Source organism: Caenorhabditis briggsae (assembly GCF_000004555.2).
Source record: "Caenorhabditis briggsae complete genome, chrIII, whole genome shotgun sequence".
Classification (NCBI taxonomy): Eukaryota; Metazoa; Nematoda; class Chromadorea; order Rhabditida; family Rhabditidae; genus Caenorhabditis; species Caenorhabditis briggsae.
Window position 1 is genome coordinate 2,164,512 of NC_013490.2, and position 15,497 is coordinate 2,180,008.

Here is a 15,497-nt window from a genome sequence, read left to right on the forward strand (position 1 = left end):
AACGTGAGTAAATTTAATATTTTCCCGCCGGGTTACTGTCGCACTCGTTTCAATTTTTTCCGGTTGTTTACGCTTTCAGATATTTGTTTACAAACATCGCATACACTTCGACTCAACCTTTTTTTCTCTGACAAGGATAATAGTGCCAAAATTGTCGTTTTTTCGAATTCAAGAATAGCTCAAAACGTGACTACTCAAAATCGAGGATTTGGGGTAAGGCTTCTATTTCGGTCGGTTCGGTCGGTATTTCGGCCGACCGACCACCGATCCAACCGACCGACAGCCGACCGAGCTGACCGATCGGTTGGCGCGCCAACCGATTTCGTGCCTTTGCGCATCAAAATACGAATTTTTGCGTACGAAGCACTTTATTTTACGACAAACGAGGCTTTTAGTGTGTAGTAGTTTGTCGTAAAATACAATGCAGCGTATGCAAACACGTTGACGCGCAAATGCACGAAAACGGTTGGCGCTCCGACCGATCGGTCAACTCGGTCGGCTGTCGGTCGGCGGGGTCGGTGGTCGGTCGGTCGGCTAAATTTCCCGACCGAATGGAAACCTTAATTTTAAGAGCCCAAAATTAGCCAAATCCGTCAAAAAATGAGCTGAAAATCACCTAGAATATCGATGATTTTTGAGCTCAAAAACCACCCAAAAAAGTCCAAAATTTCAAAAATGCTCACTTCTTTGCAAACGTATTCGTTCCACAATTGAACGATTCGACGACTGAATTGTAGTCGTGTCCAGTTTCCCATTTGATGATGTGCAAGTCGCGAACACCGTCCCATCTGAAAATAGACGAATTCTAGGGAAGAAAATGATTGGAAATTGGCTGAAAATAACGATTTTTCAGACAAAAGTACGTCTGAAAATCGAGTTTTAGACACCAAAAATCAGTAAAAATGATCGAAAATATTCGAATTTGACAGCTTAAAATTCATAGAGAAGTCTAGAAACTTGATTTCAGACGTATATTTTTCGGCTGGAAATGTCGGCTGGAGAAGCTTCTGGAAGCTTTAGAAAACGTCAGTAGGGCTCGGAAGACGTAAAAATCCAACTTCAAAACACGCCTAATACTTTCCAGAAGCTAGTTGAACGGTTCTGCTTAACAGAAGACGTCAAAATGCATAACGGCGCTTGTAGAAGTCTCCAGATGGGTTTGAACTGCTCTACAGCCTTCTGGAAGCTACAGACGACGTCAAATCTCTTCAGAAGACGTCTGACGGCTTTATAAGGCTTCAGAAGCTTCTAGAAGATGTTCAAATGCATCTCGACGATTCTAGAAGCTTGCAGCTGGGTTTGTACTGCTCTAGAGACTATTGGAACCTTCAGGTGACGTTCTTTAGATGCCTCCGTATCATTTTGATATGGTTCCAGAGGCTTCCAGAAGCTTCTGGAATCTCGGAAGACGTTAAAATCCATTTGTAGAAGTGCAAAAGATGCTAGGCGGCTCTAGAAGGCTCTCAAGCATTCAGAAGACGTCGAAATGGAGATGGAATGCTCTAGAGCGCTCTGGGAGCTTCTGAATGCTCCAAATCCTCGCCACTCACTTATCATTGCCCTCCTTATCCTTTCCATTGTGTCCCAATCCAGATAGAATGGATGCTCCCTCAGTGATAAGCCACATCGCACAGTACTTGTACATTGTCAGTCGGAACCACAGAGTGACCCACGACCATCTCCAGAAGAATGATAGTCCATAGAATGCATCCGAATTGAACCATTTGTCCGGAATCCAGAATTGTCCCCATTGGTGGAGGACCATGTAGGTGCAGCCGGCAAGGAAACGGCCGATCGAGGGCATGAATCTGAAGGAAAAGGCGATTTCAAGGCCAAAAATGGGTCCGAAATCGTCAAATTTCGGTTTTGGAACGGTCAAAAAGTGGTCATTTCGCAACTAGACGTTCTGAAACTGCTCATATTTTCAGATCAACGCTTTTTTCTCTTGAAAATGGTCCAAAACCCTCTTCAGAACGTTCCGAAAGCGGTCATTTCGCAATCAGACGTTCTGAAGCGGTTCCAAAACGTCTCATGACAGTTCTAGAACGTCCTGGGTTCTAAAACGTCGCAATTCTGGAAATTCCCTATAAAAATCTTCAAAACTAACGCAGATTTGGGTGGTTTTCCCTCCGAATCCAACCAATCACCATTGACAAACGAGCGGAATTTCGATAGAGTGAATTGGGGTCCAACCAGCGTTCCCTGCAAAGGAAAATTTAATTTTTTCGGGTTTCTAGAAGATTCTAAAGGATTCTGGAGCGTTTAGAAGACGTCACAAGTTCCAAAAATTTCTAAATAGGTCTAGAGACTTCTAGAAGATTCTGGAGCGTTTAGAAGACGTCAAAATGCATCTAGAACATTCTATAGCCTCTAGAAGATATCTAATGTTCTAGAAAGTTCTAGAAGCGTCTAGATGACGTCAAAATGCATCTAAAGACGTCTAAACGCTGCCGGAAGGTTCTAGGAGACGTCAGAATCTTCAGGAAGCGTCTGAATGGTTCTAGAGACATCTAGAAGATTCCGGAAGCTCTTAGAAGATGAAAATGCAGAACGACGGTTGTAGAAGCCTCCAGATGGGTTTGAACTGCTCTAGAGCCTTCTGGGAGCTTCAGACAAAAGCAAATATCTCCAGAAGACGTCTGACGGCTATATAAGGCTTCAGAAGCTTCCAGAAGACGTCAACATGCGCCTGGACGGTTCTGGAAGTTTCTAGATGGGTTTTGATTGTTCCAGAGCCTTCTGGGACATTCAGACGACGTCAAATCTCTTCAGAAGATGTCTGACGGCTATATAAAGCTTCAGAAGCTTCCAGAAGACGTCAACATGCGCCTGGACGGTTCTGGAAGTTTCTAGAGTCTTCTGAAGCTCTCAAAAGACATCGAACTGTTCCAGAAGCTACCTGGAAGAATAATCCAAACGCGGCGATTTCCATCAAACTTGGCTTATCAGTGATAGCCGTCAGCTTTTGATCGGGTTTCAGTGATTCGGGCTTCTGCGCTCCATCGTAAATGTCCATGACGAGACCAATGAATCTGAAAAAAATAAACGGGAATTTCTAGTCATTTTTTGACGATTTTAAGCTATTTTAAGATATTTTTTTAGTGAAAAAATAGAAAAAAGTTTGTTTTGGAATCATTTTGAGCCGTTTTTAGGCTAATTTTGAGGCATTTCAAAGCTGTTTTAAGGGCATTTTCAGCCAAAATTTCTAGATTTTTGAGCTTTTTCTTGATTCATTCTTAGTCTAATTTTGGCCAATTTTTAGTGATTTTACGCCCTTTTCAGCCTAATTTCGAATTTTGACTATTTTTCGCTCATTTAGGACCAAATTCTAATGATTTCAACTTATTTTCAGCTATTTTCAGACGATTTTAGACCATTTTAAGCCTAAATCTGACTTCTTAGGACCATTCATTACCAACTTTCAATAATTTTAGGCAATTTAAAGCTATTTTTCAGCTATTTTCAGCCACTTTACGACCATTTATAAGCAAATATCTGTATTTTAAGGACTTTTTTCCAGTGAAAGAATCCAGATAGATTCGAAAATGGCGACATTTTTTTGAGCCGTTTCTAGTGGAATTTTAGCCGCTTTAAAAGTTTTTTAAAGCCATTTTTGGGCTGTTTAGGACAAAAAATTCAAGAATTTTGGTCAATTTTCAGCCACTTTTTGATTATTTTTAGCCTAATTTTAGTCAATTTTCAGCTATTTTTGAGCATTTCCAGGTCATTTTCAGCAATTTAAAAACGATTTTCAGCGATTTTGAGCCATTTTTTGACCAATTTTGTCTAAATTTGACTAATTTTAAGCTATTTTTGAGCTACTTTTAAGGTCATTTTTTGTTAAATGTTGACCATTTTGGAGCATTTTCAGCAGCTTTCCAGCCCCTATTCTCCCCTACCTAAGAGTCATAATGCAGAAAGGCGTGGTCCATGTAATATCATAGGTATCCGTCTCGTGATGCCAATATCCAAATAATAAATGTCCCAAGAAGAGACCATGTGCCGCGTAGACTGATGCATCGGTTCCTCGCATATAATTCGTAATGATCCATGCGCCGAAAATCGATAAAATCGGATGAATCACCGCCGTGCCGCAGTTGAAGTACCAGATGGAGAGACCGACGAGAATGAAGAAGATCTGTTGGATTTGCGCAGACTTATTGTAGAAGAAGGTGCGATGGACCACAGCGAGAGGGTACCCTGGAAATTGGGGGAAAAATTGAAGCAAAAAAAAATAAAATAATTTTTTTTTGGAAATTTTCACATTTTGAAAAAAATCGGAAATTTGAATTTTTTTTCAAAAGTTTGGGTCTAAAGTGTCTCAAAATAGCCAGAAATCTACATTTTTCGAAATTTAAAAAAAAATAATTTTTTTTATTTCTTGAAAAATCTCCCAAAACATTCAAGGAATTCGAGAATTTTGAAAAAAATTATTAAAAAAATTTTTTTCAAAAATTTCGAAAAAAATTTTTTTTCCATTTTTTCCTGAAAAATCTCTCAAAACAGCTGAAAGATCGCATTTTCAGGATTTTTGGGTCTGAAATTTCGAATTTTCAGCGTTTTTGGACCATAAATTGGCAAAAATTTCCAATTTTTGAGCAAAATTTTTTTGAAAAATTTTCAATTTTTCTAAATTTTTGTGTACCGTACCAGCTAGAACAGAGAGAAGAAGTCGAAGAGCATCCTCACTGGCACTTGTCACTTCGGAAAGTGCACCAATTACACCCATTGTTTGAGTTTTAGGTCCCTGAAATTTTGGGTTTTTGAAAAATAAATAGTTTCAAATTTCGAGCGGAAATGAGATTTAAAAAAGCGATATTCATGATTTTTCAGTGCTGAAATCCGTCAAAAACGAGCTGAAATTTACAAAAATACAGAAAACGCACTGAAAACGAAATTTCACTAAATTTTCGAGAGATTTCTCTGAAAATAGCGAGAATTTTATGTTTTTTTTGTCTGTTCTTTGTCATTTAATGCACCAAAAACCAGCGAGAACCGAGCAAAAATCCATGGAAAACAGTCAACAAATCGAGCAAAATTTTGCGCGTAAGGTATGATGCATCTTCGGGAAATCTGGATTCTAGGGGTGTGCGATGCGAAAATTGTATATTTTTGTATTAAAATTAATAAAGAATCAATTTCACTCTTGAAATTACCGAAACACCGGGAATTTAAGGTGAAAATAGAGGGGATAACGATGAATAAATGTGCTCCAGAGACATTGCGCGTCAAATCTGACACATTAGAATGAGGTGGTGTTTGCGGAAAATTGCGTACTTTTCGGAGAAAGCTTCCGCCCGTTTAGTTCATTGAGAATTGGGGATTTTTAAGAGATTTTCGGGTCAAAAAAGTGAAAAAATATTAAAAATGTAGGAGAAAATTAATTTTGCAGAGAAAATCTCAGCAAAAAACTATCAAAAAAGCGGTGAAAACTCAAAAAATGAGTGGAAACCCACAAAATTTTTTAATTGCTTTAGAATTGAAATTTTGGCGGTTTTCGCCTCAAAAAATGGGAAAATAGATCAAAAATCTCGAAAAACTTGATTTTCAGACCTATAAATTTCCAAAAAATTTCAGAAAAATCCGATTCTTAAAATTCAAATTTTCCATTCAAAAACTTCAAAAAAAAAAGATTTTTCATCTAAAAATCCCAAAAAAGACAGAACAAAGTACAAATTTTTATCATATCACTGTTCAGCGCATTCTTATCATTCATCTTTTATCACTTTTTCTTGAGAGACGCAGGCAGAAGTCGGCAAAAAATGGTCTGATCATGGGAGAACTTTTTTCTCCTTTTGTAGGGGAAAACCAATTTAAATTGGCCTAGAATTTTCATGTAATTTTTTTCTAGGCCAGAAAAAAAAAGAGTACTGTAGAAATGGAAGTTTCTTGGTGACACAAATAGAGATAATGATAAGAAAATTATCTCTCGGAGGATACAAAAATCAGGTACAAAGTGTATCGGAAAGAAAATTGTACTTTTAATCGAATTTTTTGCAGAAAAATATTGTCCTCAAAAAAAAATCACAGAGAAAAGGAAGAAAATACAGTAAAACCTGTAATAGAAAGGCCCTTAACCTTTGAGCCAATTTTTCTCGGTACCTGTGAAAGATATCAAAAAGTTGTCAACTGCTAAATTGCTTCTCATGATATCAGCAGCGTTTTATCAGTTGTCACATTTTTGATATCTCTTATGGGAACCGAGATATATCGGTTCAAAGTTCAGCAATCGTCAGCCGACAGGGGGGCTCACGCGGTGAGCAAGTTTGATTCAATTTATCTCGGTTCCTGTAAAAGATATCAAAAAGTTGTCAACTGATAAAATGCTGATCATCTTATCAGTAGTCTTTTATTAGTTGACAACTTTTTGATATGTCTCACTGTAACCGAGATAAATTGGGTCAAAATTGCTCGCCGCCTAAGCGATCTCTGAACTTTGAACCGATATATCTCGGCTCCCATGAGAGATATCAAAAATGTATCAACTGATAAAACGCTGCTGATATCATGAGAAGCAATTTATCAGTTGACACATTTTTTATATCTTTCACAGGAGCCGAGATAATTGAGCTCAAACTTGACACTGTGTGAGAACCCTTCCATTTCAGGTTTTACGGTAAGTGACAAAATATGAAAGAACATTGGAAAAATACTTCAAAATACTTTATTCTATACTATAAATACCATAAAACCGAGTTCTCAAACTTGCTTAGGTTCAGTTGGAGCTGAAGCCGGAGCAATCGGAATCTCAACCTTGACTTCCTTCATCTCCTCATCATCACACATCGTCATTCCATCATCACAAATTGTCATTCCCTCCTCCGCCACCGCCTTCTTCTTCTTCTTGTTCTTCTTCTTCTTTGGCATCGTCTCTCCGTCTTGCGTCCGTTCCATCTCTAGACCCTTCGGTATCGGCCTCTTCTTCTTAAAGAATCCGAATCCCATGCCATGTGGATATCGATCATCCGTAGCCCTTCTTGCCGCTTCCGCCGCGTCCCTTAGTTTCTTTCTCGCCTCAGACTCCCCGACTCGATCTTTTGCCAGCGTACTTGGATCTCTAGTAGGTGCACAGAGATTTTCCGTTTTCAGGACCATTTCTGCTGTTAGTGCTGGTGGCGAGTTAGCCGCAGGCTCTGAAACTGAACATTTTAAGAATTTTAATTTAAAGGCGCATAGCTGGTCCCGAAGCTGAAACAGCTACGGTTTCTACAAATGAATTCGTGCGACTTTAAACACAGCAATTTGGAATTATTCCATTTCGACCAATTTTAGGCTGTATAAGAGAATTCGGAAATGGGCAAAAATATAATGATTCCGAATTACTGTAGCTGATTTTGCTTCAGGGCCAGCTATGCGCCTTTAAATAGACATTCGGCAAGAAGGTTCATCGGATAACAATATTATCTTTAGGTTCTTACCGTTAGCTTCGGGGCCTGTTGCAATCTCGTTGGCATTTACAGTAGGCGCTGTTGCAGCAGGAGCTTGCTGAGTTTCTTGAGTGTCCTGAGTTTCCTGAGTTTTCTGAATGTCCTGAGTTTCCTGAGTTTTCGAGGCATTCGGAGCAATCGGAGCTTGCTGAGCTTCCGAGGCTTTCGGGACTTTCGGAGCTTCCGAGGCTTTCGGGACTTTCGGAGCTTCCGAGGGTTTCGGAGCTTTCGGAACCTTTTTCGTAACCTCGATACTTTCAATTCTCAAAAGTCCCTGTTTCATCTTCTGCTCATCGTTTATACTATTCTTATAATTCGCATCCAATCGTTCGGAAGAGGCAAAGAGCTCGTCGATATCTTTACTCATCTTTATGATCTCTTCGTTTGGCACTTCTTGATGTTTGCTAATACTCTTAAAAATCGATAATCGATTATAAGCTACAAATGCGCAACACTAACCGCAATTACATCCTTGATAATGAGAAGCAGAGCCAACAAGTACTGTCTGGCACTCTCAATTGCATTTATGCGGAAGTTTCTGACTTCATTCAGCAACGATCCCATTGTGACCTTTCCGTGCTTCTCCATAATCTCCTGACGATTGTATAGAGCCACTGAAAATCAAAATAACAGGGGATTACGGTAGAAATTACTGTAGTACTTTCAAAGCCGGCGCGCCTCACCCCTTGGCGCACGGTGTTGAGGTGCGCTGTCTTTAAAAGCGCATAACTCAACAACTACAGTAGCTAAGAAAAAGTTAGCAATTAATAAGCTGTGCAAAATTAAATTCTACACATTTTTGTAGTTTGCAACTTTTTGATATCTACCGTAGTTTTTGAGTTACAGTATTTCCTCTAACAGAAGCCCATGGGCTTCTATTTTTCAACCTCTTTCTCAGGGTCGGCTTCTATTAGAGGGAATACGGTAGCTAGACTTACAAGCTAAAACAGCCGAGTATCCAGTTCCAGTGGGACAAGCAATGAAGACAGGTGTCTTACTGGCATGGACAATGTCGATAAGTTCAACTAGTCCATTGAACGATTTGAGTGTTGGAAACTTGTCATCTGGACAATCCTCGAAGACGATCATTTGGGTAGTGAATGCTCGCATTCCTCTGAAAAAGTGTATTGTGACCAGGGGAGTTGGGGGGGGGGGGGGGGGGGGACACTAGAAATGTTTTTGAATCGAAAAATATCGTCAACATCCTAATAAAACGCCCTTTGAGTTGATTTATCTCGGTTCTTGTTAAAGATATCAAAAAGGGGTCAACTATTAAAATGTTTAAAATTTAAAGAAAAACATTTTATCAGTTGACAACTTTTTTTTAATCTTTGACAGGAAGCGAGATAACTCAGTTCAAAGTTAGAGGGTCTTTCATCTATTCTTTGACTATAAACTCCATTTAAGGTACATTAAAGGTTAAACACTCGAATAGAATGACCTCCTAACTTTGAGCCAATTTTTCTCACTTCATGTAAAATATATTAAAAATCTGTCAACCAGCAAAATGTTACTGATATTATTATAAGCATTTTATAAGTTAACCACTTTTTGATATCTTTTACAGGAACCGAGATAAATTGGCTCAAAGTTGACAAGTCGGCGCAAGCCGTCAGAGCGGCTGCCGACCCTTAAAGGTGGGGGGACATGAAAAAAATAATGTTCTCGAAATTCCGTTCAAAGATGCCCCTCGAGGAGTTGAACTTGTGAGGGCGATGATTGAGGGTGCGGCGCCGCTACCGACTGAGCCACGCGGGCAAAGAGAAAGCGCACGCCCGATTGCATACATAAAGGCGAGGACGACATCTGTACGCAGAGTGACATTAAGCGTTGTACACCGTGACGGTAGAATGCATACCCTAGCTACAAAAAACTACGAAAAATCTCCTGTCCCCCCACCTTTAAAGGAGGCCAGACACCAAAAAAAAGTTGTCCTGATGTTTTGCATAGAGAACCCCCATGAGGGGTTGAACTCATGACAGGCAGCTCAGGGGTACAGCGCGGCTACCGGCTGATCTACGGGAGCGCGAAGGCGCCTGACGACCGATGGTCTATTAGGTTGGCGGGAAAGTCTTTGTCACTTTTTCAATAGTTTATTTCTCAAAGAAAAAATAACCGAATAATTAATTATATTGTCCATCATTATCAACAACATGTCTCCAACGTTCCCTCAATTTATGGATTCCATTGCGGTAGAATCCAGCCGGGCGTGAGGCAAAGTATTGTTTGAGTGCCGCTTCGACCGCTCCACGGGAATTGAAGCTTCTTCCTTCGAAGGCACGTGTCATATCGCCAAATAACCAATAGTCGGAAGGAGCAAGATCAGGAGAATACGGGGGGGAGGGAGAACATTCCATCCATATCCCATCAGCTCCTGCTTCACTTGTTTCGAAACATGTGGGCGAGCGTTATCATGTTGATAGTACACTTTCTTGTCTTTCAGGGCCGAACGGTCGACTGCTTTCTTGAGGTTTCGTAGTTGAGTAGTGTAGAGGTCTCCAGTTATTGTTTTGCCCTCGGGCAGAAGTTCCCAGTAGATGGGGCCGTCCACTCCCCACCACACAGAGAGCATAACTTTTTTCGGATGAAGGTCGGGTTTTGGGACATCCTGTGGGCTCTCTCCTTCTCCAACCCACTGGGATTTCCTGTGGTGATTATCGTAGAAGACCCACTTCTCATCTCCGGTTATTAGCCGGTCCAGCCATCGATCGCCCGCGTGGAGAGTGAGAAGAGTAATCGAATCGTCGACTCGGCGGTCAAGGTTGGCTTGAGTCAGGTGATGAGGTATGAATCGACCAAAAAGTTTTCTCATTCCAAGAGACTTCAAACCTTCAAGGACTGTGCTATGGTGAACTCCGAATGTGACAGCTAGTTCACGGCTAGATTGAAATATATCCGATTGCAATGCGTGCTTCAGCTTGTCCAAATCCAACTCACGGGGTCTCCCAGAGCGATCCTTTTCATCGAGCGAGAAGTCATCTTTTTCGAAACGATGGAACCAATTGCGAATAGTATTGTAGTGAGGGGCATGTGTGTTGTACACATTCTTCAAGAAAGTTTCCGAATCCTTCATCGTGTTGTGAGCTAGGAAGAGGTAAATCAAAACATGTCTGATGTGAATAGCAGTGGGAACAAACATATCGTTTCAATTACAGATGAGGAGCAGGGAAGGAAATGGGGACTTGTTTATATGGAAGGTTCTTATCACCTTGTTATTCACTAGAGTCGATTCATACACAGCCTCCATATACGAGAACAGTGATTAAACAAACAGAGTGACAAAGACTTTCCCGCCAACCTAATACATAAGCGCGGCGCGATTTCGTCACCCGAACTGTCCCCCCGAAATTTTTGCTGTCTCGCCTTCTTTAATAAAACTCACTTTATTTTGACACGCAACGTCAACATATCCATCGTTCCACTACAGATCTGCTCCACACTCATGCACTTCACCTTGACCTTTCCTCCATTGTACGTCTCCTCGGCTTCAACTTTCCGTGGGAAATACGGTTGAACATGTGGGTTTTCTCCTGGAATTTAAAAGAATTCTGAAAATCTTTATCTCACCAAAATCTAACCAGAAATTTTGCCAATACAGACGCACAACGCTCTCTTCTCAGCAACCGCCAACCAATAGGGTCCTCTCGTGTCCATTCCACCTCCGTGGTTCGCGCGTGGTGTTTTACACAAGGCAACCAGGAAACCGTCTCTGAACTCGATCATGTTTCCGTGGTAGTGATCCAAGTTGAACAGCTTCTTCAACTTCAGAACAATTCTGTTCGTTTCGTTGAGTCGACCGGTGTTCCTGAAAATGAAAATATAACGTAAACAACCGTTAACTTTGAACCTCTATATCTCCTTTCCTGATAAAATGTTTATCATAATATCAGTAACATTTTATTAGTTGACTACTTTTTGTTATCTTTTACAATAACCAAGATAAATAAGCTTAAAGTTGAGAAGTTGACAGCCGACCGCGTGGCTCAGAAGGGCGAGCAACTTTGACCCAATTTATCTCGGATACGGTAGGAGATATTAAAAAGTTGTTCACTAAAAACATGTTTAGATTAATATGAGTAACACTTCATCAGTTGACCACTTTTTGATATCTGCCACAGAAAATAAGATATACGGGCTCAAAGCTGAAGGTTGAATGAATTCAGCTAAGCTACGGTAGGACAGCTAAATTCAATCAAAGATAATATTCCTCTTACTTGTCATAGTCGAATTCGGGTGTCACCGTTCCGGCGTTTTCTTCCTCGTTCTCTTTCGAGTCATGCTCATAGAGTTCCATACAGTAGCGTGCATAAAGAAATGAGTCCGAATACTGCATTCCCAACATCCTGTAATGCAGAGCGGTGAGCTTGAAGCGGATAATGGCCAAAAATCGGAAACCGAATGAAAACGGAAGATCAAAATGAGCTGAAAAAGTGTATTTTAAGTTCCTCAACTTCCAGGAAAAAGACTCACCTCGTTTGTTCTTAAAATAACGAAGTGCAAGGAAAAATCCAGCACCAGTCAAGCCAACGACAACTGCTCCAGCCAGTGCAGCACCCAAATAACTGAAAATTCAAAATTCGAAGGGTTGAAAAAAGAATAACTCACATCGATAACCCATTTTGTTCCTTAACAACTACTGGATGAGCCAAGCTGGAATTGTGAGGAGCTGTCAAGTTTTGAGCAGGCGGAGCCATTGCCGAAGAAAAGTTGGCAAAAAACAATTCCATTTTGCTCAGTGAATCTGCGGATTTTCCAATGTCTGACTGGTGGCTATCATAGTCCAGACCCATAGAATCCAGCGAATCGAGTTTTGTTTTGAATTCCAAAAGTTCCGACTTCTTGGAAGACGTCTTCGACATCTTCTCAACTGATCTACCAATCGCTCCAAAATCCAAAGAGAGTCCATTGATCGATTCCGCAAGAGTGAAATTCAGGGAAGTGAGATTCGTCGAGTTCGAAACTTTGGCAGAAGATTTGATCCTGTCAACATCTCGATAGAAATCGGTCAGTTTTGCATCCAATCCATCTAGATTATTCAGATTTTTGTCATCTTCTGAATCCAGATTCCAACTCAAACTTGCATTTTCATTCAACACAAAATCAATATCCGTCTTGTCCAGATTCAGTTTTCTATCGGAAGCCAACTTCATACTTTTGAAGACACGCGTTGATGATCCCAGAATGAACGAATGTTTCTGAACATTCGGAAGCTTCATCAGTTCCGTGTTTTCCTTTGATTCTGACGGCTTGAAACCACTGACAAACGCTTTCAGATCTTTCATTTTTTTCTGAATTTCGGGAATTCTGTCAGTCACTTCTTTGAATGCGCCAAAGTTTGGTTGAAAATTCCTGAGCATTTGGATAGTGGAGATTGCTGGCTTCAGAAGTTTGACTCCTTTACGACCTCTCAACTCCTTCATCTTTTCGAAGAACTTGGACAGACCAGTAGTGAATTCGTCGATTTCGGGAAAACCAGTTTCAATATCCGCCAAAAGCTGATCGATGTTGGCCGCATTTTTGAGAATGGCTATGGATGGATTGGCAGTCTTGATAAGTTCGCGTATGTCCTTTGCTTCCTGGCTTTTCTTCAGTTGGTCACGTCGTTTGGTGCTATCAGTCTTTGCGGTGAACTCTGTGATTTCCAGTGTTTTGTTGATCTTGCCCAGATATTCTTCGGAGGCCAGAGTCTCATAGATTTTAAACACGTCATCGAGAGCATTCAGTATGTCGGATAGCGTCTTGATTTTGGAGAAGAACTCATCAAACTTAGTGTTTTTCGCTTCCATATCATTAGCCAATGTCTCGAGAACAATATCTGAAGCGTGAGCTACGAAATCCACGAAAAAGCCAGAGAACTCCGACAAGCTCGTTGCATGTTCGAATACGTTAGAAATAATGGTTTGAACTCCAGAAGCGAATCGACTCGAATCAGACACTTCTCCAGTTATCTTGATCAGAGATCGAATGGAATCGAGAACCTTGACGAGTGCATCCGATTGTCCCTCCACCACTTCTTTCACCCAATCATCCTTCAAATCAGAGAACACCAGGTCGAGGTCATTGAAACCATTTGAGAAGCCAGGAGTTTCAGACAGTTTTCGACTCAAACGAACACGTTGACGTGACTTCAGAAGGATTTGATCCAAGACTCGGAATGCAGCGAGATTCTTCTTGGAGTTTCCTGCTATCGAATCGATAGCCGTCAAGTATTCCTTAATTGTTTCCGTAGGTGGCTGGTCTTTGACACTGCGATATTCAGAAACGGCCCGATCGTTCAAGAACGCGGCAATGGCCTTCTGAATTCCAAAGTTAGGTTTGAAGATCTGATCCGGATGTTTGAGTTTCTTATAATCGACAAATGTCGTGAAATCACTCAAATTTACTCCCTTTATATTTTTTAAAGTGGAGCTCATGGATTGCATATTGTCAAAAATGTCATTAGAAACATTTTGAGTTTCCACCATCTCGAAAATTTCAAGGAATCTTTTTAAGTAGGACCAGTCTTCGAAAACAATGTTCTTCGCTTTCAAAGCTTTGACATCATTCAAATAGTCATCTTTCCCTTCAATTTTGACATCATTGCCGATTCCCTCTGTCTCCTCCAACATCAATGCATACATCAGGAATCGCTTTTCAATTCGTTCAGCTTCTTTGAAACCATTTTTGAGCAGATTTGGAAGTTCTTCCATTTCGGTGACCAATGTCTGAAGTTCCTCAGCGTTGATCTTGTTGATGTCATCTGGAGAAACAGAATCTAAGTTGAGAAGTTCCGAAATGAGAGTATCGATTGGGATGGAGTGACTGGTGAGACCTTGTTGGAGAGCAATTCCATTGGTGACACGGGAGATTTTCTCCATTCGGTCCACCATGGTTTCGAAGGGATCTGCAAAGAAAGATAGGTTAGAAAGCGATTGAGTGTTTTCTATAGCCATTATTAGACAGGCTACAGTAATCCTAACTTTGTCAATTTAAATAGTGAACTCAAAAACCACAGTAATCCTTATCTTCTCAATTTTGAAAAGTGAATCCGACTATTGAATATAAATTGAATACTTTTAAAAATTAATCCGAAAACTGTAATCCTAATTTTTCAATTTAAATAGTGATCTGGAAAACTACAGTAACCCTTATCTTTTCAATTTTAAGAAGTGAATCCGACTATTCAACTTTTACTCACCATTAGGAGCCCGACGAATACGGCGGTGGTCAATGTGGGAATGGGCGGAGTCATTGGAATGAGCAGAATCGTGATGGGACGTGTCAGAGGAATGGATATCGGATGGAGAGTGGGCGGAGTCAGATGAATCGTAGTTGGTTGACACATCTGAAAATCAATCGATATTTTTAAACAGCCACTGAAAATCCAACAAACCATGAGTGCCACGTGGATGAGAATCTGGATCCGGGGACCAGCCTTCTTGAGTGTGGGTGGGAGATTTGTCTGAAATAACAATCGATAATTGATTGGATGAGATTTCCTGGATGCTTACAGCGTTGATGGCTAGAAAGAATCGGTCGTTGGTAGATGCCTGGGAAGGATCCGTTGACGAGCACGACTATCGATAACCCGATTAGGGGAACTGCAAGAAATTAGAATATTGATTGACTAGACAATTTGGCTAGATAAGCCGAAAAAGCCCGCAAACAAACTTACTTATAGAATGACTTTTGGTCATATCTAAATTTTGACAACTCGATTATTGTCTATAGTTGATATCAATCGATAGATATATCGGACTGATGTGGGAATCTTAGAGCTAAGAGAGAGGGGGGGGAGGGGGTGTGTCATCTATGCTAGTGGGACAGTGGGGTGCCAGATTTTCAAGTTTTCGCGAGGATAATTTACGTTAAATTTCAGAAAAAAGAGTCTTTCAAATAGCTCTACACAGAAAAAAATCAATTTAAAAAAATCTAAAACTCACTCAATCTGTTCAGCATCCTTTTTTGATAGTGGAAAACCCACAAAAAACCTCTAGATACCAATTTGATGTGGCATGTGACACGTGGCAACACACTGAAAACGTTAAAACGAGAATCACGTGAATTTTCCTTTTGTTTCAAAGTTTTCAC

At 40.5% G+C, this 15,497-nt stretch overlaps 3 protein-coding genes across 3 annotated transcripts in view; all 3 read right to left on the bottom strand.

Moving 5' to 3' along the window:
- CBG11740 overlaps nucleotides 1-4,729 on the bottom strand; it is a gene marked incomplete at both ends in the record, with an annotated part of 6,585 nt that extends 1,856 nt beyond the window's left edge. The window contains 6 exons of the mRNA XM_045243452.1: nucleotides 684-788; nucleotides 1,551-1,808; nucleotides 2,108-2,202; nucleotides 2,900-3,032; nucleotides 3,900-4,200; nucleotides 4,651-4,729. Of these exons, the coding sequence (XP_045094644.1) occupies nucleotides 684-788; nucleotides 1,551-1,808; nucleotides 2,108-2,202; nucleotides 2,900-3,032; nucleotides 3,900-4,200; nucleotides 4,651-4,729 (971 nt within the window). The remainder of the gene's footprint in view (nucleotides 1-683; nucleotides 789-1,550; nucleotides 1,809-2,107; nucleotides 2,203-2,899; nucleotides 3,033-3,899; nucleotides 4,201-4,650) is intronic.
- A 1,970-nt stretch (nucleotides 4,730-6,699) lies between these two features.
- On the bottom strand, nucleotides 6,700-8,537 carry CBG11739 (the record flags this gene model as incomplete). Its single annotated transcript, XM_002640944.1, has 4 exons — nucleotides 6,700-7,133; nucleotides 7,419-7,839; nucleotides 7,887-8,041; nucleotides 8,366-8,537. 4 exons carry the CDS (start codon nucleotides 8,535-8,537, stop codon nucleotides 6,700-6,702), a joined length of 1,182 nt encoding a protein of 393 aa, XP_002640990.1.
- A 2,468-nt stretch (nucleotides 8,538-11,005) lies between these two features.
- CBG11738 lies at nucleotides 11,006-15,103 on the bottom strand (the record flags this gene model as incomplete). Its single annotated transcript, XM_002640943.1, has 8 exons — nucleotides 11,006-11,232; nucleotides 11,642-11,849; nucleotides 11,898-11,989; nucleotides 12,033-14,310; nucleotides 14,605-14,751; nucleotides 14,800-14,868; nucleotides 14,918-15,007; nucleotides 15,082-15,103. Coding segments are annotated over 8 exons (3,133 nt in total), but the record flags the coding sequence as incomplete, so codon positions are not given.
- Nucleotides 15,104-15,497: the final 394 nt, after the last annotated feature.